Source organism: Mustelus asterias, chromosome 19 (assembly GCF_964213995.1).
Source record: "Mustelus asterias chromosome 19, sMusAst1.hap1.1, whole genome shotgun sequence".
Lineage (NCBI taxonomy): Eukaryota > Metazoa > Chordata > Chondrichthyes > Carcharhiniformes > Triakidae > Mustelus > Mustelus asterias.
Genome location: NC_135819.1, coordinates 45,839,032 through 45,863,750, shown reverse-complemented (window position 1 = coordinate 45,863,750; position 24,719 = coordinate 45,839,032). Strand labels below are relative to the sequence as shown.

Below are 24,719 nucleotides of genomic sequence, written 5' to 3'. Positions count from 1 at the left end.
AAAAAAATACTTTGCAAAGAAGGGAAAAACTCTGTGATCTTTGCATTCCCCTTTCTCTCTCAGTTTCCATTTATTTCTTATTTCTTTATTACTTCCTGTCAGATAGGAAGCAGTGGATTCACTGACACTGCAGGGTGCATTCAGTGTGAGGCGTTGGGAATATATGGCCCTTAGTGGCACCTTTCCCATTCCCCCATCACCATTTGTGCTTTCCCCATCTTCTCATTTCCCGTTATGAGCCCTACTCTTTCACATTCCCACTACCCCCCTTCTCTTCCCACACTTTACCATTACTTGCCGTACCTCTTCCCTCTTGATTTGTCCATTCGCACCAGCACCTATGCTTCCGCCTTGCTCGGTTGTCACTTTGTTATTTATATACCTCTGAATTTCCGTCTACCAGTTGGTGAAAGTTCATGAACCCTCTCAGCTCCGCCCTATTTCCTTCCTTTTTGCCTCCCGTCACCCTCTTTGCATTCGGTTTCCCACCGAGCTTTATTTAAAATTCAACAAAAATATCTAATTTTGCATTGCATTGAGAAAAGATGAAATTAGGGACCTGGGTTCAATTCCAGCCTTGTGTGTGATTTTCATGTTCACCTATATTTGTCATCCTCTTGTGAATTCCTCTTCTTCCAAGGCAGGGAGTGAAATATGAAACAAAGGGCAGCACGGTGATGCAGTGGTTAGCACCGCTGCCTCACAGCGCCAGGAACTCGGGTTCAATTCCGGCCTCGGGTCTCCGTCTGTGTAAAGTTTACACATTCTCCCCGTGTCTGCGTGGTTTTCCTCTGGGTGCACTGGTTTCCTCCCACACTCCAAAGATGTGCGAGTTAGGTTGATTGGCCATGCTAAAATTGACCCTTTGTGTCAGGGGCATTAGCAGGGTAAATATGTGCGGTTACAGGGATATGGCCTGGGTGGAATTGTTGTCAGTTGCAGGCTTGATGGGCCAAATGGCCTTCTCCTTCATTGTCGGGATTCTGATTCTTCTATGATAGACAAAATTTACAACAGGTATGTAATCGGGGAAAGCTGATTTTTATTAATCTCATGTAAACAAGATACATCAATTATTTCTTTCAAAAATAAATCAATTCTGTAAATTTTTCCTTATGGAACTTTTTGAAATGTGTTTCCTGTTTCACAAAATTATTAAAAGAAAACCTTCTGAACAGAAATGCTGGAAGCTAAAGAAGAGTATTCCATCAATAGTTAATTAATCTGCACTGATTTATCCCATGAAATTGGTGCACTATATGTCATACCATTTCACAATTTGATTTGAGCTCAAGCGTGGCTCCCAACCAAGCTTTTGGGAAACTTTCAGGCCTTGAAGTAAACTTTAATGAATTAAGATGCATTAAAAGACGTGCAGGAAACTTGAGGATGCATTTAACCATATTGACCCAGATTTTGAGGTTACACATGAAGAAATAGCCCTCGTGCTGACTTGTTGTCGAGTGGACATCTGCTCCAATCTAGCACATCGCCCTCTACAGTTCATTTGTGACAGGGCAAACAACAGCAAGGTTTTTCATCCAATCAGGTTGAAGAATAGTCACTGAGGCAGAGTTTAAAGCCGGAAGTATAAATTCAACTTAATTATGTACAGAAAACAAAATAAAGATTGGGAAAGAATAACGGGAGTGAAAGAGACAATTAGAAGAGACTGAAAATGTTTGTTTAAAAAAAAATGACTTTCAGTTTTCAATACCCATTAACTTTTATTGGAATAAAATTCTACACATGTAAAGTTAAATTTTCAGGGCCAGAGAGTATATATGGCAATAAGAATCACTTAAAAATTACCTTAAAATCCATTTACTTCTAAATGCACCAGCCCTATATTTTTGGGTCGTCCTGACTTGAAACATTGGCTCTATTCTCTCTCCATAGATGCTGTCAGACCTGCTGAGATTTTCCAGAATTTTCTGTTTTAGTTTCAGATTCCAGCATCTGCAGTATTTTGCCTTTTTCTAAACTTTTTTGACCTGTTCAATGGGTAGCTAGTATGATCAGAGTCCAACTTCCCACTGTTTGATGTATATGGAATAGGTGCAAGAGTAGGCCATTCAGCCCCCAAGCCTGCTCTGCTGTTCAATAAGATCATGGCTTAACTCCCCTTTTGTCTGCCCCCTTTTGGTCTCTTGTCAATGAAAAGTTTGTCCAACTCCAACCTTGAATATATCCAATGACCCAGCTTTCACTGTTCAAAGATGTGCAGGTTTAGGTACATTGGCCATGCTAAATTGTCCCTTTGTGTCCCAGGATGCGTAGGCTAGAGGGATTAGCGGGGTAAATATGTGGGGTTCCAGGGATTGTTGTCAGTGCAGACTCGATGGGCCGAATGCCCTCTTTCTGCACTGTAGGGATTCCAAGATCCTTTGGGGAAGAGAATTCCAACACTAACAGAAAATCCTCCTCACCTCTGTCTTCACTTTGAAACTGTGCTCCATGGTTCTAGGTTTCTCCACGAGGGGAAACAACCTCTCAGTATCCACCTTGTCAAGACCCCTCAGAATCTTCTATGCTTCAATAAGATCACCTCTCATTCTTCTATGAGTATAGGCCCAAGCTGCTCAACTTTTCCACCTAAACCAAACTCCTAGGAATCAGCCTAGTGAGTCTTCTCTGAACTTTGGTATTTTGATGCCAAGTCTTATCCATGTGATTCTGGTATAGGGCAGCTTAGGTTGGATCAGGGCAGCTCAGACCACAGCTTCCAGCTTTCCATCTTTAGCTGTGCACTTGTGTATTCCTTATTGTGGGGCAGCACAGTGGTTAGCACTGCTTCCTCACAGTGTCAGGGACCCAGGTTCAATTCCAGCCTTGGGTGACTGGCTGTGTGGAGTTTTCACGTTCTCCCTGTGTCTGCTTGGATTTTCTCTGGGTGCTAAGGTTTCCTCCCATAGTCCAACGATGTGCAGGTTAGGTATTGGCCATGCAACGTCATGGTTATTGTCCAAAGATGTACGTTGCTCTCTGATTTACTCCAAAATATGAGTGATGTAAGTCTCTCCATTATTAGTAATGCACTTTTAAGGTAAAGGTCACTTTTGTGAAACCTTTTCATAGTTTGTGTTGTTTAAACTATTATTGTGGTAACTAGAAGTTTTGGTTCCTGTGAAATATGGGGGAACATTTTTGATAGAAAAAATGGTTTAGTAAACACTTGGAGCGATTGGGAAAAGCCACCTGGTGGTCAGTTTGTGCAATCGTAGAATGATTCTTCATCACAGACTTGCCACATTAAATGTAAAATACCATGTAAACTGTGACAGAAGGGTGTCAGCACATAGAGCGTAAGTGTGGGCACAATTTGGATTGAAAATGTGACAGGGCATATGGTTTTACTAATGCAGATTTGTGGTTTGTAGATGATTTTTGACAAGAGTAATTACAAGCCAAGTGAAGATAACCCACCTGACCAAATAGAAAGGAATCAGCATTTTACACACACAAGTGGTTTTTGATTAAGCCTATCGGAATGTTATATTCAGATTACAATCCTTTGTGGAGATCAGAAATAGAGGTGGGATGAAAACATATATATTTTCCCCTGGGGATGCTGAGTTATTCTTGGTCCGCTGACTGGTTCAGGGGAACACTTTGGCTGGTTTTGTAAATTTCTCACTAATACTGTGATGATAAAAATGAGATTGGGCAGAATTTTACCATTTTTTGTCTAAGTCCTGGGCGGACTTGAAACTGGGAGAGTTCAGATCCATCTTTTGGCTGTGTTTTCAGGCCCCCTATACACACTCTGCCTGCAAAATTTTGAGCAATTCCAAATCTCGCTGCAGAAGCCTGTGGGCGGGGCTTAACGCGCCCAAAACCCTGCAGCTCCGATCGGAGCCTCCAACTGCGCATGCGCAAAAAACAAAATAAATTATGCTGCTCCCCCGCCACATCCCTCCTGGGCCAGACAATGCCTCCCCCTGGCCCCCACGGACATTGGACTCACCCACTGAACCCCCCACTGGGTTGGAGTAAGGTCAGAATCATGGTTTACCATTGCTGAAAATTGGCTTTTAAAGTTTGCACTTACGTTGTGATCTCTTATATTCTTGTATTGTGCCACAGCATTTAGGTCAGGCAAATAAGATCGAGGTCCCACAAACAGCAAATGAGGGGAATGATTGGTCATTTTATTTTTGGGGGTGTCAACTGAGCGAGGAATATTGGTCAGGTCACTGTGGCAACGCTGAGTTCTTTTTGGAATACTGCCAATTGGCATCATCTATACCTAACTTAAAAGATGAAAACAGGTAGACGCACCGTTGGTTTAATGGCCTACCTGCAAGATGCCAGCTCTGGAAATGCAGTTCATGCTTGTTAATGTTTCGGCCTGGTTTCAAACCAAAGTCCTTTTGTATGTAAAGCAAATGAGATCACCACTACACTACGTGCTCAGGTTTCAAATTGCTGCCAACTTAACCAAGGTGTCGCCTGACAGTGAATTGCCAGGAAAAGTTCAGATTGGGAAAATTCAGTAAAACTGCTGCTGACGAGACTTCCCCTTTCCAACCCCACAGCACCTATATAAGTAAATTTATCCACCATTCACAATTTCCAAATGTTCCAACATTTCCCTTCCATCTTAAACTGTTCTTGTTCATCCTCGTCTGAATCTGACCATGATACAAATTCTCCCTGAATCAGACAGTCCTAAATACAAGATCAATATGGTGACCTTACTTGGAACATTTTATATAGGCGAACGATAGGGATGACTGTTCTGATACCAAAGTGTGATTTTTTTTAATTGATGCCTTCATGGGATTTGGATGTCACTTTTGACCATCCTATTGCCCTTTAGAAGATGGTGGCCAGCTGCCTTCTTCAACCACTGCAATCCATGAGGTGTAGGTACATCCACAGTGCTGTTAGGATGGGACTTCCAGGATTTTGACCCAGCTACAGTGAAGGAACAGCAATATACTTCCGAATCAGGATGGAGTTTAATCCGGATAAATGCGAAGTGATGCATTTTGGAAGAAACAATATAGGGAGGAGTTATACAATAAATGGCAGAGTCATCAGGAGTATAGAAACACAGAGGGACCTAGGTGTGCAAGTCCACAAATCCTTGAAGGTGGCAACACAGGTGGAGGAGGTGGTGAAGAAGGCATATGGTATGCTTGCCTTTATAGGACGGGGTATAGAGTATAAAAGCTGGAGTCTGATGATGCAGCTGTATAGAACGCTGGTTAGGCTACATTTGGAGTACTGCGTCCAGTTCTGGTCGCCGCACTACCAGAAGGACGTGGAGGCTTTAGAGAGAGTGCAGAGAAGGTTTACCAGGATGTTGCCTGGTATGGAGTGTCTTAGCTATGAGGAGAGATTGGGTAAACTGGGGTTGTTCTCCCTGGAAAGACGGAGAATGAGGGGAGATCTAATAGAGGTGTACAAGATTATGAAGGGGATAGATAGGGTGAACGGTGAGAAGCTTTTTCCCAGATCAGAAGTGACGTTCACGAGGGGTCACGGGCTCAAGGTGAGACTGGCGAAGTATAACTCAGACATCAGAGGGACATTTTTTACACAGAGGGTGTTGGGGGCTTGGAATGCGCTGCCAAGTAGGGTGGTGGAGGCAGGCACGCTGACATCGTTTAAGACTTACCTGGATAGTCACATGAGCAGCCTGGGAATGGAGGGATACAAACGATTGGTCTAGTTGGACCAAGGAGCGGCACAGGCTTGGAGGGCCGAAGGGCCTGTTTCCTGTGCTGTACTGTTCTTTGTTCTTTGTTTATTCAATTATAAATAAATAAATGTGTGACTTGGAGGGGAACTTGCAGGTAGTGGGGTTTCCATGTCTCTGCTGCCCTTGTCCTTTTGGGTGGTAGAGGTTGCGTGTTTGGAAAGTGCTGTTGAAGGAACTTTTGTGCATTGCTGTAGTGGCAGAGGGTGTGAATGTGGTGCGAGGGTGAGGTGCCAATCAAGTGGGCTGTTTTGTCCTGGATGGTGTTGACCTTTGAGTGTTGTTGGAGCTGCAATCATCTAGGCAAGTGGAGTATTACCATTGCACTCCGGGCTTGTGCCTTGTAGATGGTGGCTGGGGTTGGGAGGTGAGTTACTGCTACAGAATTCCTATACTTTGACCTGCTCTTGGTGTTTATAAGGTTAGCTCAGTTCAGTCTCTGGCCAATGATAGCTCCTGGGATGCTGATGTTGATTATGGAAACTATGATGTTTTCAGACGAAAAAGATTTTGAAGGCCTTTGTAACATGGCAGTTCCCATGGCCATGCTAGATGTAGCTTTAAATCAGAGAAAACAATATGTTTTCAACTTTCTTGAGATTAAACATGCAAACACATGGATTCGGAGCAGGAAGAGGCTGTTTTGGTCCCTCAAGCCTGTTCTTCCATTTGAGAAGATCATGACTGATCTGTTAGAAACATAGAAACTAGAAGCAGGAGTAGGCCATTCGGCCCTTCAAGCCTGGTCTGCCATTCATTTTGATCATGGCTAATCATTGAATTCAATACCCTGAATCCCCCCCCCCCCCCCACATATCCATAAGACCATAAGACATAGGAGCGGAAGTAAGGCCATTCGGCCCATCGAGTCCACTCCACCATTCAATCATGGTTGATTTCAACTCCATTTACCCGCTCTCTCCCCATAGCCCTTAATTCCTCGAGAATCCTTGATCCCTTTAGCCCCAAGAGCTCTAGAAACATAGAATGATCATGCCCTCTACTTTCTTGTCCATCCCCATACCCTTTGAATCCCTTAACAGTCAAGAATCTATCTAATTCAGCCTTAAAACTATTCAATGACCCAGCCTCCACTGCTGTCTGAGGAAGAGAATCCCATAGACTCCCGACCCTCTGAGAGGAAAAAAAATCTCCTCAGCTGTGTCTTAAATGGGAGACTCCTTTTAAAACTGTTTCCTAATGCTCATCTCCCACAAGGGGAAACATGCTTTCAGCTTTCACCCTGCCAAGTTCTCTTAGGATCTTGTATGTTTCAAAAAGGGCACTTCTCCTTCTAAACTCCAATAGATACAGGCCCAATCTTTGCTCACAAAATAACCCCTTCATTCCTGGAGTAAGTCGAGTGAACCTTCTCCACTCCAATTCTAATGCATTTATATCATTTCTTAAATAAGGAGAACAAAACTGTACATGTTATTCCGAATGTGGTCTCACTGATACTCTGTAAAATGTTTCCGTTTTTATATACCATTCCCCTTGCAATGAGTGACAACATTCTATTTGCCTTCCTAATAACTTGCTGAACCTGCAAGTTGACTTTTTGTGATTCATGTACCAGGTATATCTAGATCCCGTTCTACCTCAGAGTTACGCAATCTCTCTCTCTTTAAATAATATGCCATTTTCTGTTCATCCTGCCAAAGTGGACAAGTTCACATTTTCCCACACTATCTGTCATCTGCTAAATTAAACCAATCTGTATCCCTTTGTGGACACCTTACATCCTCTTCTCAACCTATTCGCCTACCTACCTTTGTGTTACCAGCAAATTTAGCAATCATATATTCGGTCCCTTCATCCAAGTCATGCATATCATAGAATCATAGAAACCCTACAGTACAGAAAGAGGCCATTCGGCCCATCGAGTCTGCACTGACCACAATCCCACCCAGGCCCTATCCCGATATCCCTACATATTTTACCCGCTAATCCCTCTAACGTACGCATCCCAGGACACTAAGGGGCAATTTTAGCATGGCCAATCAACCTAACCCGCACATCTTTGGACTGTGAGAGGAAACCGGAGCACCCGGAGGAAACCCATGCAGACACGAGAAGAATGTGCAAACTCCACACAGTGACCCAAGCCGGGAATCGAACCCAGGTCCCTGGAGCTGTGAAGCAGCAGTGCTAACCACTGTGCTGCCGTGCCACCCACATAGTTTGTAAAAGGTTGAGGCCCCAGCACTGATCCCTGCAGCACTTGTTACATTTCACCAACTCAACAATGACCCCTCTTTTCTGTCATCACTCGCCATTGCACTAATGCCATCCTTCGGTAACAGAGCTACACCACTCGCTTTTCTGAGCTTCTTGTCCTTCTGAAATGTCATGTAACATTAAATATTCAGGTTCCAGCATTTGTCATCTTGCAGTCAAGTCTCTCTAATGGCTAGCAGATCATACATATTTATTTCTGTTTGAGCTCACAATTCATCTGTTTTGTTATTAATGCTATAATGCATTCAGATACCAGTTCTGTCTCTTTACTATTTTTGGAACCTCTAGCCTTATCTGCTGGTGCACTCTTAAGTTTGTACACTCATAGAGTCTTAGAGTCATAGAGGTTTACAGCATGGAAACAGGCCCTTCGGCCCAACTTGTCCATGCCGCCCTTTTTTTAAAAAACCCGTAAGCTATTCCCAATTGCCCTCATTTGGCCCATATCCCTCTATACCCATCTTACCCATGTAACTATCTAAATGCTTTTTAAAAGACAAAATTGTACCCGCCTCTACTACTACCTCTGGCAGCTTGTTCCAGACACTCACTACCCTTTGTGTGAAAAAATTGCCCCTTTGATGAACACTTTTGTACCTCTCCCCTCTCACCTTAAACCTATGCCCACTAGTTTTAGACTCCCCTACCTTTGGGAAAAGATATTGACTTTCTAGCTGATCTGTGCCCGTCATTATTTTATAGACCTCTATAAGATCACCCCTCAGCCTCCTACGCTCCAGAGAAAAAAGTCCCAGTCTATCCAACCTCTGCTTATAACTCAATCCATCAAGTCCCGGTAGCATCCTAGAAAATCTTTTCTGCACTCTTTCTAGTTTAATAATATCCTTTCTATAATAGGGTGACCAGAATTGCACACAGTATTTCAATTGTGGCCTTACCAATGTCTTATACAACTTCAACAAGACATTCCAACTCCTGTATTCAATGTTCTGACCAATGAAACCAAGCTTGCCGAATGATTCCACTTTCAAGGAGCTATGAACATGTACCCCTAGATCTCTTTGTTCTGTAACTCTCCCCAATGCCCTACCATTAACTGAGTAAGTCCTGCCCTGGTTCAATCTACCAAAATGCATCACCTCGCATTTGTCTAAATTAAACTCCATCTGCCATTCGTCAGCCCACTGGCCCAATTGATCAAGATCCCATTGCAATTGGAGATAACTTTCTTCACTGTCCACTATGCCACCAATCTTAGTGTCATCTGCAAACTTACTAACAATACATCCTATATTCTCATCCAAATCATCAATATAAATGACAAATGACAGTGGACCCAGCACTGATTCCTGAGGCACACCGCTGGTCACAGGCCTCCAGTTTGAAAAGCAACTCTCTACAACCACCCTTTGGCTTCTGTCAAGAAGCCAATTTTGTATCCATTTAGATACCTCACCCTGAATCCCGTGAGATTTAACCTTATGCAACAACCTACCGTGCGGTATCTTGTCAAAGGCCTTGCTAAAGTCCATGTAGACAACATCAACTGCCTGCCCTCAGCTACCTTCTTGGTTACCCCTTCAAAAAACTCAATTAAATTTATGAGACATGATTTTCCACTCTCAAAGCCATGCTGACTGTCCCTAATCAGTACTTGTGTCTCTAAATGCCTGTAGATCCTGTCTCTCAAAATACCTCCCAACAATTTACCCACCACATATGTGAGGCTCACTGGCCTGTACTTCCCAGGCTTTTCCCTGCAGCCCTTTTTAAACAAAGGCACAACATTTGCCACTCTCCAATCTTCAGGCACCTCACCCATGACTATCAATGATTCAAATATCTCGGCTAGGGGACCTGCAATTTCCTCCCTAGCCTCCCACAATGTCTTGGGATACACGTCATCAGGTCCTGGGAATTTATTTATCTTGATGCACTTTAAGACTTCCAGCACCTCCTTCTCTGTAATATGTACACTCCTCAAGACGTCACTATTTATTTCCCCAAGTTCCCTAACATCCATGCTTTTCTCAACAGTGAATACTGATGAGAAATATTCATTTAGGATCTCACCCATCTCTTGTGGATCCACACATAGATGATCTTATTGATCCTTAAGAGGCCCTACTCTCTCCCTTGTTACTCTTTTGCCCTTTATGTATTTGTAGAAGCTCTTTGGATTCCCCTTTACCTTATCTGCCAAAACAATCTCGTGTTCCCTTTTTGCCCTCCTGATTTCTCTTTTAACTCTTCAAGGGATTCACTTGATCCCAGCTGCCTATGCATGTCATGTGCCTCTTTCTTCTTCTTGACCAGGGCTTCAATATCCCGAGTCATCCAGGGTTCCCTACTTCTGCCAGCCTTGCCCTTCACCCAGGGTGGTGGGTGAGTGGAATCGGCTGACGTCGGTGGTGGTGGAGGCAAACTCGTTGGGGTCTTTTAAGAGACTTCTGGATGAGTACATGGGATTTAATGGGATTGAGGGCTATAGATAGGCCTAGAGGTGGGGATGTGATCGGCGCAACTTGTGGGCCGAAGGGCCTGTTTGTGCTGTGACTTTCTATGTTCTATGTTCTATGTACTCCAAGAGGAATGTGTTTACCCTGAACCCTGGTTAACACACTTTTGAAAGTGTGCCACTTACCAGAGGTCCCTTTGCCTTCCCACAGACTCCCCCAATTAACTTTTGAAAGTTCCTGCCTCATACCATCAAAATTGGCCTTGCCCCAATTTAGAATTTTAACTTTTGGGCCAGACCTATCATTCTCCATAAATATCTGTCCCTTCCTGCCATGCTCTGATTACCCTTATTACTACCTTGTTCTCCTGTCCTCTCCTCTCCTCTCCCTGTAATTTATCACATCTTCCCTCACCCCCATTATTTAGTTTAAAGCTCTGTCTCCTGTGCTAGTTATACAATTTGCCAACACTGTTCAGGTGAAGGCCATCCCAGTGGAACAGCTCCCACTTACCCCAGTACTGGTTCCCGTGTGGGACTCTTGAGTAGAATTGACCATGAGTTGCTGTTTGATTTTCATTCTCACCTGTATTTGTCATCTTCTCGTGATCCCCTCTTCTTCCAAAAATATGAAACAAAGGGTGGCACAGTGGTTAGTACTGCTGCCTCACAGCGCCAGGGACCCGGGTTCAATTCCATCCTTGGGTGACTGTCTGTGCAGAGTTTGCACATTCTCCCTGTGTCTGTGTGGGTTTCCTTCGGGGGCTCCGGTTTCCTCCCACACTCTAAAGATGTGCTGGCTAGGTTGAATTCTCCCTCAGTGTCAGGGGGGATTAGCAGAGTAAATACACGGGGTTATGGGGATAGGGCCTGAGGGGAAGCGTTGTTGGTGCAGGTTCAATGGGCCGAATGGCGGCCTCCTGCACTGTAGTGATTCTAGAATTCTTCTATGATTCTATGAATCCCCAAAGTCATTCCCATCCTCAGCACTTTGCTCCAGTAATCAGCAATACTGTAGGGAAGCGCAGTAACTAATGCTGAGATGCAAAAACAGTTTACTTCAGTCAAAAGCAAATACTCTTGGGAGTTAAATGCCACTAATATTTTTCAAAATTATAAAGGTCATGTTCACTTGGTGGCTTTAAGAATCTAATTTTTGAATTTGGATTTTTGGTAGTGAATCCCATTAATGTAACTCCTCTTTTACAAGGAGACTAACACTGCCTCTCTTTGTCCCACTTGTTTCGAGCTGCAAGTTGTAGGTTGTCTCCACAGACCTATAATCCTCATCTATACTTGCCTGGGCATTGCTCCGCATTATCAGTGGAGTGTTACAGTTTGGGGGCTAAACCTGTAGAGCTACATGCAATGTCAAACACTAATTAGATTAGTCAAAAGGCGCAGAGTAACTATCAACCAGGAGTAACCATGTGTGCCGTCACCGCACTTACCCGAGCTACCAGCCTGGTCTGATATCAGTTCAAAAAAGATGTGACTGGTACCTAACATTGCTAACTGCTCATTTCTAAGTTACGACTTGTATATTTGTAACAGATACCCCCTTTGCTTCTCCATTAATAGCTATTGGTTTGTGATGTGAAAGAGTGTTGTCATGTTCTTCTTTATCTCGATTGGTGTGCTTGCTCTGTCACGTGAAGGGATCCTTATTTTGTGTTTGGTGGATCGGTCTTTCTTGATTCAGATTTAAAGTCAAAACAAAGTGAAGGGGATACAGAATGTGGAGAGATTCTTTCAGTGTAAAAGAAGTATGGTTTCACCAAAGCAAAGCGTGAGAGAAATCCATGCACTTAAGAATATGTTTCAAGATAGGCTGAAACTGCCACCTAGCTTAGTGAATGTGGATATGGTTTCAGGCAGTCGGTCCTAATAAACCCCCAGGAGGTTTAAGGATCATGGATCACAGGGGTCCTGTATGTGCCCGGATGGTCAGATGATTCGAATGTTCTGGATTATCTGCAATTTTGCTTCTGACGGGACTTATCCTTTTAATTTTAAAAAAAATGTCGATCAAACCTTATCAGTTAAAGCTGAATGTGCGAACTGTCCTCCATGTTTATCATTTGTTTTCAAATCTACAGATTATTTGTTGCAGCAGATGGATTTAAAGGGAGCAGAAGAGCTAGGGAAGCAATGTCCAATCCCAACTCCTCGAGCCTCCATATCTTCACCAGCAGCTTCACCTTCCCACAAGGTCAAAGATAAGAGAGGTTAGTCACTCTGGGTGATGCAGGTGGCTTTTTTCTTGCAGAGTTTCAGGTACTTTCTTTATTGGGTTAGCCAGTGTATATATTGCTGCTTCCTAATGTATGGAAATTCAGTTGTCAATACGTAACACTGGAGTTACATTCCACACAAGGAAAACACTTTCATTAATGCTCCAGCCTCCACATTGGCTATCAATGTATCTCCTGCTGGAGCTCTTCCCAGTGATTTGTTTGTCAATATCTCCGTCAATAAATATATTAGCAACATGCGGCGTAATCTTTGGGCGGCACGGTGGTTCGTACTGCTGCCTCACGGTGTAGGGACCCAGGTTCGATTGTGCGGAGTCCACACATTCTCTCCGTGTCTGCATGGGTTTCCTCCGGGTGCTCCGGTTTCCTCCCACAGTCTGAAAGACGTGCAGGTTAGGTGCATTGGCCATGCTAAACTCTCCCTCAGTGTACCCAAACAGGTGCCAGAGTGTGGCGACTAGGGGATTTTCACAGTAACTTCATTGCAGTGTTAATGTAAGCCTACTTGTGACAATAATAAATAAATTTAAACTTCACTCCTAAGAACAGGTGATCTGGGTGCAGGTGAGAAGTTGAACATTTTGTTGAACATCTTTGGCATTAGCAAAGGAGGGGTCAGGGCATGGGTGGACAATCCACTCTCAGGAAGTGGATTGCTTCATAAAATTTTGAAGAGGGCTATGTGCCTCCATTTTGTTTTTACCTGCTTTATCCATTTCACCTGAGCTACCCAGGCCTCAGATAAACACAGCAGGTAAGAGGAAGCGAGAATGAGTGGATGAATCTGGTCAGTGCAGTCACTCTACAGCATATGGACCACGAGAAGCAGGAATGCTTCCTCCAAACCCAACAAACTTAACTTTGTAACTGACCCTTCAACCTGCCCACGATCTATGACCTATCAATGCACCCCGTGATCTCTGACTCACGCATCCATCATGAACCACACTGCGTGGGAGTCTCAACGTGAGACACCAGTTCCTGGTGTTGTATATTATTATTATATTTAAATGAGATATGGAATCATGTGAAACCAGCCGCAAGAAGAAGCAGCCCAGTTGTAGTGTATCAACTACTAAAGGCTATTTATTAAATGAAAAAAAAGACAAATGCACATCAACAGGACTATAATTCTATAAGACACATAAACCCCAGATTAATACAGATAAATACAGTTTTATTTAGAAATCACCCTTGTTCCGAGCTATAGCCCCTATACCTGAACTTAATAAGACTTCCCCATTCCCCAAACAACATTCCCCTTAAACAAATCTGTAAGTTTAAGTTCAGCTTATAGTTACCACACGTTACCAGGATGATGATCAAATGTGGGAAGTGCCTTTGCCTGGTTCAGTGAAGATAAATAAACTGCCTTTACGAAGGTTTCTGCATTAACTTAGCTGCAAGACTTTAAAAAGGACCTCAGCTTTTAACTGGTTTTCTGTTAGCTATTACCCTGGGCTTCTTGCAGGATGTTAAACTGGCCTGCCTGCTTCTGCAGGAGTCGTCAATTGTACCGCTGGTTCTCTTTGATTCTGCCCATAGTGCATTTAACCTTCTGTCTCTCCTACATTCCACTCTTGAAAATTAACATATTTTTGCCTCTCCAGATTTCTCAGTCATCTCAGTAAACTGCTTCCTGATGATAGAGCCATTTACATCTGATCTTTTCTAGATGTCTGCTAATCTCATTACTGAGAAAAGGATGCATCCCATTATCCCCTTTGAATGTGGGCTGCTGTCAGATTCTCCCTTGTGGCCTGATGGATCATATCCCACCATTCCCTTTGTTAATTCTGGGCCTTGTTATGACCAGGAAAATCTATGACATATCCATGCTCTCTCCACCTTGATCTCAATTTCTCTCAGACCCAATCTCTCCCACCCACAAAGCCTCCTCTCTACAATCTCTCCTTTCCTTCTCTCTGCTCCCCTGCTGTGACCTTGTGTTTTTCAGCTTCCCTGTCTGATACATAGAACAGCCTGGGTTTCCCATCAGGAATTACAATCCTCTGACTCACTCCTCACTTTATTGTGGTGTGGAAAAAATAGAACGTCAAAATAGAATGTCAAGCCTGCTTTAGCAAACAGACAGCTGTGACCAATTTGAAAGAATTGTCCCAATTCCAAATTAGTATAATAGAATTCTGACAGTGCAGAAGGAGGCCAATTGGCCCATCGAGCCTGCACCGACAACAATCCCACCCAGGCCCTATCCCCTTAACCCAATCTATTTACCCTGCTAGTCCACCTGACACTAAGGGGCAATTTAGCATGGCCAATCCACCTAACCTGCACATCTTTGGACTGTGGGAGGAAACCGGAGCACCCGGAGGAAACCCATGCAGACACAGGGAGAATATGCAAACTTCACACAGACAGCAACCCGAAGCCGGAATTGAACCCGGGTCCCTGGCGCTGTGAGGCCGCAGTGCTAAACACTGTGCCACCGTGCAGAGTTCCTGGCAAAGTATCCATACCTTGACGTAAAAATAAGTTGTGCCCTCAGCCCTCAAGAAGCAAGGTGGACAGCCTTCTCCCTGACATCTGCCAGTACTACTCTGCAACTGGAGATGGATAAAACTTGCCACCCATCTCCAACCTGGTCGCCATAAAGCAAATAGATGGGCAGGCACCAAAATCGCCAACACCGTTTTAAAAAAGTAATTAATAGATCTCCCGCTAAGGTAAGTCCCAGCATGCCATTGCTGAAGGGTAGCTTTTTTTAAAGTTAGTCCTTTTGAAACCAGCTTTTGTGATTGGGGGGCGGGGGGGGGGGGGGTAAATTGGGGGTGGGCAGGGAGGGAGGGGGAGGTGAGGTGAACAATATGCCTCTCCATAAAATGCGACCGCTTAACCAAATTGCTTCACATTGTTTCCAATCCAAATGCAGAGGTTAGTGTATAAGGAATTGTGGTCGTGAATCCCATTCTAAGAATAGAATGTCAATAAAGTGTCTAAAGTCCATACTCTGCAAATACTGAGGATTTCTTACAGTTTTGAGACAAATTCTGAACAAATCAAAGGAATAGCCAAGTGGCTGCTGAGAAGGGAAATGCCTGTTCCCTGGTTATGGAAGCAGATGGGCCTGTCTTCAGGAGTGTGGGTAAAGTTGCTTCCATTTGGTGCAGGTCTGTGTTGGCCTCTCAGTCTTAAATGCTGAGGGCCTTGTTTATACAATGGAGGCCTCCAGCCAACCCTCTATATGGTCATCAGAATCAGAGAATCACACAATGCCACAGTACCGAAGAGGGCATTCAGGCCATTTGGTCTGTGCTGACAGTTTTGAAGAGTAATCTAGGTAGATCCATTCTTTGGCTCCTTCCCCATTTGCCTACAATGTTTCCTCTTCCAAGTATTTAAAATCCTCTTTCAAAGGTTCGATTCCCGGCTCGGGTCACTGTCTGTGTGGAGTTTGCACGCTCTCCCCGTGTCTGCATGGGTTTCCTCCGGGTGCTCCAGTTTCCTCCCACAGTCTGAAATACATGCTGGTTAGGTGCATTGGCCATACTAAATTTTCTCTCAGTGTACCCGAACAGGTGCCAGAGTGTGGTGACTCGGGGAATTTCACAATAACTTCATTACAGTGTGAATGTAAGCCTTACTTGTGACTAATAAATAAACTTTAACTTTAAAGGTTACTTGCCGTTGAATCATATTTAGCAACCCATCAGGCAGTGTATTTCAAATTCCAACTGCTTGTTGGGTGATGTAGTTTTTCTTTTGCTAGTCACCTTGAATCTGCTTATCGAAACGATTCCTCTTTCTTTACTTTGCTTAAATGCTGCATGATTTTAAACACTCATCAAATCTCTTGGCCTTCTGTGCTGTAAGGAGAACAAGCCCAGCTTCTAATAGCTTTATTATTGTTAATGATGACCTCTCAGGTAGTTTGACACCAATTTGAAATGCATTCTGTAATTACTAACCCAAGGAGTATGAGTCAATTTTTAACACATATATTTGTTGTCAAACTCAATTCAATTAATTACATTCATATGCAAATCATCTGTGCTACACTGTTCATTCAGCCGCTCTTATCCAGGAACCTTTGCAGGCTTACAGTGATTAAATAATAATATAAGGACAGCAGATCAGCTCACTATTGCAAATAGAAAAATCCCTGACACACACAACAATGGATTTGCATTCTGTGGTTGCAAGCTTTTATTATGCATGAATAAACAGGCCTCAATGTCTGCTGTGAGCAACATTTCACTTTTCAAACAGTATTCAGGATTCTATTTGCATATACTGGATATTTCACCCTGTAAACATTGCCTCAATATCCACAATTTGACATCCTACCTTGATATGGTCCAATTACTGTAGTTTTGCTTTTGAATAATGCCAAGCATGCATCGGTCTTTAACATATTGATAGATCACCTCCAAATCATATAACCTGAATTAGAAAATTGCATTATCTACAGTTACAAATTGACGCGAGGTCAAAAGACCATCGAATTATCCGCTAAACAGGGTTGAAAATGCTGATGCATATCTGACTATCATAAACGTGTCTGTCTGTATGCCCATGTTAGGGGTAATTGGCCATGCTAAATTCTCCCTCGGTGTACCTGAACAGGCGCCGGAGTGTGGTGACTAGGGGATTTTCACAGTAACTTCATTGCAGTGTTAATGTAAGCCTACTTGTAACACTAATAAATAAGCTTTAAAAAAAACATGAGACATAGTCAGGAGGATAATCTACTAAATGCACTAACGCGTGATATAAACACAGAATGAGAAGTAGCGGGACAAAATTCTGTTTTCTTCACCATTTTGTGACCATCTTGTGTTCCAAAGGTTTATATTAATGCCACTTGCGCATGCTTGGAATGATTTATATTGGCATTAAAGATCGCTACATTAAACTACCTGACATGAATTATTTGTACAGAAATATATATAGCTCTGGTAATTAAATGTTTGAAATCTCATCAGTTCTTGAAGAATAATTAACTTTAATGTTTTACTGCAGTCTTGATCTGAAGTCACTTTCCCGAAAGTACATGGGAAAGGCATTAAGATTGCATTCTTGCCTCAGGATGGAATGAGGTAAAAGTATTTCTATGGGAGGGTCCTCCCAGTTCTACACTGTACCTTCTGTCAAAGATGCAATGGAAGATTGGAATAATTTGTTGGAAATTCAACCCAATGAGCTATAGGCATAAGTAACCTCAGCAGTTCAGACCTTCCTAGGATCAAGGACCTTGGGGGCAGTGTTCATGCCCGCCAGGAGCTCCTAGACAATCAGCTGGCAGCTCTTCATTGCTCGGCATTGCCACTGGAAGGCAGTGGCTGTTGCCGGTAATGCACCCTAATGAGGTCATGGCGGGACCCAGGCCACAGGTGAGTGATGGTGGGAGGGGAATCGTAGAGGGGAGGGGGGTCGCAGCAAGGACCGGGGTGTTGGCTCTCAGCCAGCACTCCTCTCAACTCTTTGCTGGTACTTTTACCAGTCATGATGTGAAGATGCCGGCGTTGGACTGGGGTAAACACAGTAAGAAGTTTAACAACACCAGGTTAAAGTCCAACAGGTTTATTTGGTAGCAAAAGCCACACAAGTTTTCGGAGCTGCAAGCCCCTTCTTCAGGTGAGTGGGAATTCTGTTCACAAACAGAATTCCCACTCACCTGAAGAAGGGGCTTGCAGCTCCGAAAGCTTGTGTGGCTTTTGCTACCAAATAAACCTGTTGGACTTTAACCTGGTGTTGTTAAACTTCTTACTACTTTTACCAGTGGCAGGGTGCTCATGTCACATGTCGAGGCCAGTAAGTAAACCCTGACAGCCTGGTTACAATTCGGGTACCCTGTGCCTAATGGCACCCACCCACCCCCTGCTCCGCCCTGCCTTTTCCTGTCCCACCCCCTATCCCAGCCTCCTAATCATGGTCCTCCACCCCCCTTGCCATGAGCTGCCTGACAGGCCCTGACAAAACCACCCCACTTACCTTAGCATCCAACCTCCAGCGACGATCCCCGTGGGGAACTGGCTGCTATCCCAGCTGTGGTCAGCACTCTGATTGGATGGTGGTGGCGGCGGGTGAGGGGGTGGAAGCCAGGACCTGAACCAATTAACAGCCTGATGGCTAGAAAATTGGGTTGGGGCTTCCTGTCTGGGAGGATGCGAGCTGGCCCCAAATATTTCCACTGGGGCAACACCTGCATGGAAAATTCCGGGCACAGAGGGTACCCAATGTAGAATCAGCTGGATGCCAGGGTGGGGGAACTATTGATAGAAGGAGAGATTAGAAATATTGGGAATGCTTCTACAGGAGCAGAGGTGGCTGAGGAGCTTTAATAGACTGGTTTGTTTATATCTGTAGATTTTGATAGGGAAAGACGAAGGGTGGGATTTTATAGCCTTGCTCACTCTGAAACCGGAAAATCCCACCTGAGCTCAACGGATGTTTCCATGGTCCGTCGCTCGCGTGTTCCCATTCCTGTGGTGGGTGGGACGGTTAAATTCGTCCCTATAGTTCCTTTGTTTTGGGAGTTAGTAGTGAGTGGTCATCAACTTAAATTCCTTGCTAAAAAGAGGAAAATTGCAGTCGGAAAAATATCACCAAAGCAGCTATTGGAGCATGGCATCCTTGGTGAAGCCAGAAACTTTGCACTTTCAAAGTACTAATCAGTACTAACTAATTATTTTAAACAGAAAAATTGACATTGATTCCAGCAAAATGCTGAGCCGCCAATGCTGACCTCCTTCTGTGCTATAACTTTCTGTGCTTCTATGTTTGTACCATATCTGCACTAAATATAAATCTGGAAATGGTGGTATGTATATAATATAAAATATAAACAGAAAATGTTGGAAAAACTCAGCAGGTCTGGCAGCATCTGAGAAACCATAGAAATGTTCCAGCACAGAAGGAGGCGTTCGGCCCATCTTGTCCATGCCAGCCCGAGGACACCCAGGTGCCCTTTCAAATCCCATCTTCCTGCACCCGTGAAGAAAGAAACAGAGTTAACGTTTGGAGTCTGTATGACTCTTCTGAAGATGTTTTTCCAGCACTTCCTGCTTTTATTTCAGATTTCCAGCATCTGCAGTATTTTGCTTCAATTTTTAGCATGCATATAATGCCTGCTAAATGCAGAGCCAGTGACTTACTGGCATGTAAGTAATGTTTTCCTACAAAAATGCAGACACTGCAAATGCCAATATTTTCTTGGGCTCTTAGCACTTTTTTGGCTGCCTGCCAAAGGGCCTGTTATAATGAGAGTTGACTGCACTCTCATGTTAAAGGAGCACGAAAAACGCTCTACTGGGAGTCGCAAGGAAGCCACCAGCCATTTTTTACCATCATGAAACCGTGCACAGGTGACGCTCTGGTACATATTTGCAGACAAAAGAAAGGTTTGCCCCACAAATTTCCACAGAGACGCTGCCCCTGTATAATGCTCTGTCTTCACCGAAACATTAGCAGACTGCTTGTTCAGTCGATGGTTCTATTTTGAGCTGCAGGGAAGACTGGAATAGGAGGCGTGTTCCAGATTTCATAAATAATTTCATCTTGTAACATGCACATATTCCTAATTCCAATTCCAAGTAGCATCCAAATTGCTTTGACTGTCTGTGGTATGAATTGGGCCAGGGTCTGAAAAATAGATCCTGTTTGTTACTTGTAACTTTGTTTTGAGTTATAAGGGGAGGGGAGAGTAGTAACGTCTGGACTCCACTGACCCCTCGTCGCATCCACAGCGGGACCTGCTGGAAAGTCCCAGCCCAAATCATGTGTGCCAAGCAAGCTAACCTGCAATGGCGTTCATGAAGTCGAGGGATATTTCCTCAGCTTGATGGATTGTAGAGGCTCATTCCTTCAAATCCGAAGTGGATTCCAGTGACGCAAGGACAATCTGTAAAACACATAGTGTCAAAGTCTATAAGATTTCATGTGGAAAGGGGATCAGCAAGGATCGAGCTGATGAGTGAGTGGGGTTAAGTGCTGAATCCGATATGGGCATCAGATCTGTGGATGAATTGAAGTTTACAGAAGGTGGAGGACAGGCCAGCTCGGAGAGCAATGGAATCATTAAATCTCGAGGCGATAAAAGCATCAATGAGGCATTAACTATTAGTAGCAGTTGGGTTAAGGCAGCCATAGAGGTGGAAGAGTTTTCAAACAATGGACTTAAGCTCATGATGGAAGTGGATATGAAACAGGTCAATGAGGTCTTCTGCATATGTGAGTTTCGCATATGTGAGGCCTTCTTTAAAAGAAAATCTGTCTGCTATTGATAGCACCATGTATCATGTATGCTGGGATCAGTTTTCAGAGACACAGACCAACAGTCCTAAAGGAATTGCTGGAGCCTGGCTCCAGATAGGTCATTTAACCCTTTCAAAATTAACCTTGTTGTGGAGCAAAGAATGGGAAGAGGAGTGTTCCGTTTGGTTCTATGTTAAGATCATAAGTCACTGCCTCACCTACCCCCACAGCTGCCACCTTGCTGCCTGGATTCTATCAGAGCCGACTGATGTTCGTATCTCTTGGAACCAGTGAGCTGCCTCTGGGCCCATGACTGGGGCACGCCAGTACTAAACAAGTAGGGCCAGTGGATCAATTTACTGTGGCCTAGCCACCAACCCTCGGCCAGGGAGAGAAATCCTGGGCCCTGATTCTTCCTCTGTTTCTGAGCTCCTTGTTCCCAATGCTCTCCCCTTCCCTCCCCCACCCCCTGCCCACTTTAACCCTCCCCTTCAATCATGCATGATTTTTTTCCCCTTTGAAGATTCACCAATCAGTTCTGCAAACAATCACAGAAAGGTCCGAGTAAAATAATAATGCCCACTGCTTACCAATATTGTCCGATATTTGTACAGCATGATCTATTAATGTTAAGAGCAGCAATAATGTAATGCACTGTTAGTTTATCTGTATTTTATTGGTGATCCTACCATGAATATTCAACAGACCAGAAAGTATAAATTTGACTTTAATAGCATCGTGCAACATTATTAATTTGACAGGAAACATTCAATTGGTTCTTTATAACACTGTGTGGGCGCTAACAATGATTTTGGCGACTGGCTCAGTTCTCATTAATATGTTCTGCAGATTGCACCATATGGACACGATGATGTGAAATTCATGGCTGGGGGAAAGATTTAATACTTGCAACCCAGATAAACTTTTCTATTCTGTAGATGCAGAAATCATAGAATCATAGAAACCCTACAGTACAGAAAGAGGCCATTCGGCCCATCGAGTCTGCACCGACCACAATCCCACCCAGGCCCTACTCCCATATCCCTACATATTTTACCCGCTAATCCCTCTAATCTACGCATCCCAGGACACTAAGGGGCAATTTTTAGCATGGCCAATCAACCTAACCCGCACATCTTTGGACTGTGGGAGGAAACCGGAGTACCCGGAGGAAACCCACGCAGACACGAGGAGAATGTGCAAACTCCACACAGACAGTGACCCAAGCCGGGAATTGAACCCAGGTCCCTGGAGCTGTGAAGCAGCAGTGCTAACCACTGTGCTACCGTGCCGCCAAAAAGACTACTGTCTATTTCATACATGGATGTAATTGGATTCTGTTTTAACAGCAATCTCACAGGATAGAACAATCAAAAGACCTCTGAGCAACAAAGTGGAATGATTAATGAATATGGGTCTTCACTGTCAGTGAGAAGCATTGGATCCCTCAGGTGTCTCTGTGTAACATGATCTTTTAAGAGGTCAGAGGGAAAAGACTGAATGGTTCACAATTGTAACCTGTGTTTTCTTGATCAGTAAGTCTAAAGGCTCTGCTGATTACTGCTTCTCACTACAATATATTTTCAACACCTACTATGCAACACAACTTTATCACAATGTTTCAATACCTCAACAAACTCAAATGAAGCACCAAGATAGAGTGGGATAATTGGTAAGTTAATAAAAGGACAAGATTTAAGTTAATGGAAAAGACTCTTGAGAATAATATGCAGTGTAAAACAGATTTCTAATTCATAATGAGCCCATAATGCACTCCCATCCTGTCAATTTTACTCCACTAAGCCTACTCACAATAACTTTCATTAGCAAGAAAATAAATGGAACACCAGCCATGATTCCACCCTGTATCCACGAGACAATTATGGATGATAACGGCCAGCTAGCCCAGTTCATTGCATCCACTCCCAGATGACATACGGACATGTGTAGTAGGAGCAGGAGCCTGCTGCATCTTTTGATAATATTGCCTATATTATACCAGTGACTACAACTCAAAAATACTTAATTGGCCGTAAAGCAATTTTGGGACATTCTAAAAGGTGGCTGCATAAATATAGGTTTTGTCTTTTTGTCATTACACTTGCATACAGTAGGCAGACTAAAGCAATGGTGAAATTCATAGAATCCCTACAGTGCAAAAGGAGGCCGTTAAGCCCATTGAGTCTGCACCAACTCTCTGAAGAGCCTTACCTGTGGCAGACAACCAGAGCACCCGGAGGAAACCCACGCAGACACAGGGAGAACGTGCAACCTCCACACAGACAGTGACTTGAGGCTAGAATTGAACCCGGGTCCCTAATGCTGTGAGGCAGCAGTGCTAACCACTGTGTCACCGTGCCGCCCTGTTCCGATGTTAAGAAACTGGCGACAATGAAATCACTATATCTACATACCAATTCAAATCTGTAGCTAACTCCCCCTCTAATGTCCCCTCCCAACCCCCTTTCCAAACACTTTCCTCCAACCCCCTCTTCCAGCCCCTCCAACTCCCCCTCCAGCTCCCTCTCCAACGCTCCTCCAAAACCCTTCCAGCGCATCTCCAATCCCTCTCTAACCACCAACAACCCCCTTCCAAACCTGCCTCCTTCCTTCTCCAAACCTCTCTCCTCCCTTCTCCACACCTCCCTCCTCCCCCTCCAAACCCTCCTTCTCCAAACGCCCCCAAACCTCTCCAAACCCTCTGCCATCACCCCCCTCCCAAACCTCCTCCAAACTCTCCTGGAAATTCCCTCTCCAACCCCCCATGTAATCCCCCTCAAATTCCCCCTTCCCCCACATGCACAGCATCCAATTACAGGGAATTCACATACTATTTTTCAACTAAGAACATTAGTATTTGTTGCATTGCTGCTTCTGACCTTGGAGCAGTTTGGTAGCTTTCTGGCATGCTTCTTAAAAAAAAAATCAGAATCAGTCAGCTGCCCGAAGATTGGAGGCTGCTCAGCAACTCGGTGAAATTGAGCTGTCGCTGACAGACTGGCTTTAAAGAAAATTGGAACACTCAGTCTGACGCAGCCATATGGGTTAAGCTGCTCTTTCAGGTCTGCAGCTCTGGCTGCTCAATGCGGACGACGAGAAATTCGGTTTGCACGAGCCCCCCCGGGCTCCGGTGTTTGCCACCATCTGCGCTCTCCTCTCTCATGCACCATAGCAGCCTCACTTGATGCAGGCCACGTACATAGTAGCAGGAGCTCACCCTGATCTGGCACAATCCAATTTTTAGGCCCGGGTGTCTGCTCTGACACACTTTGCAATATATTTGTAAATGAAAAATAAAAGTTCAAGACAAAGATAGGCAGGAAAGCAAGTTGTGAGGAGCATACAAAGGGTCTGCAAAGGGATAGACATAGGCTATGCAAGTGGGTAAAAATTTGGCAGGTGGAATAAAGTGTGGGCAGATGTGAGATTGTTAACTTTGGCAGGAAGAATGGAGAAGCAGAATATTATTGAAATAGAGGGAGACAGCAGAATGTTATATAGAGGGGCTGGGTGTCTGTATTCATAAATCACAAACCGCTTGCATGCAGATACAGCATATCATTAGGAAGGCAACAGAATATTGCCCTTTATTGCAAGGGAGGATGCAATATAAAATAAGGAAGTAATGTGACAGCTGTACAGGGCATTAGTGACACCACACCTAGAGTACTGTGTATCTTTTTGGTCTCTGTACTTAAGGAGGGACATAGTTGCATTGGAGTTCGTTCCGAGAAGATTCACTTGGCTGAATGCTGCGATGAAGGGGTTACCTTATGAGAAAAGATTGAACAGGTTGGGCCTATACTTATTGGAGTTTAGAAAATTAAAAGATGTTGTTATTGAAACATGTAAGATTCTGAGGGGGGTGGAGGGTGTTGGG

At 44.0% G+C, this 24,719-nt stretch overlaps 1 protein-coding gene across 5 annotated transcripts in view; it reads left to right on the top strand.

Annotated features, from left to right (window-relative positions):
* Nucleotides 1-24,719, top strand: part of anks1b (ankyrin repeat and sterile alpha motif domain containing 1B) — a 591,188-nt gene that overhangs the window by 175,923 nt on the left and 390,546 nt on the right. For 4 of the 5 annotated variants that reach the window (XM_078235473.1, XM_078235472.1, XM_078235471.1 and 1 more), the window contains one exon: nucleotides 12,467-12,595. The exons of the other annotated variant lie outside the window; for it this stretch is intronic. In XM_078235473.1, coding sequence (XP_078091599.1) covers nucleotides 12,467-12,595 — 129 coding nt within the window. The remainder of the gene's footprint in view (nucleotides 1-12,466; nucleotides 12,596-24,719) is intronic. 5 annotated transcript variants of the gene reach the window in all.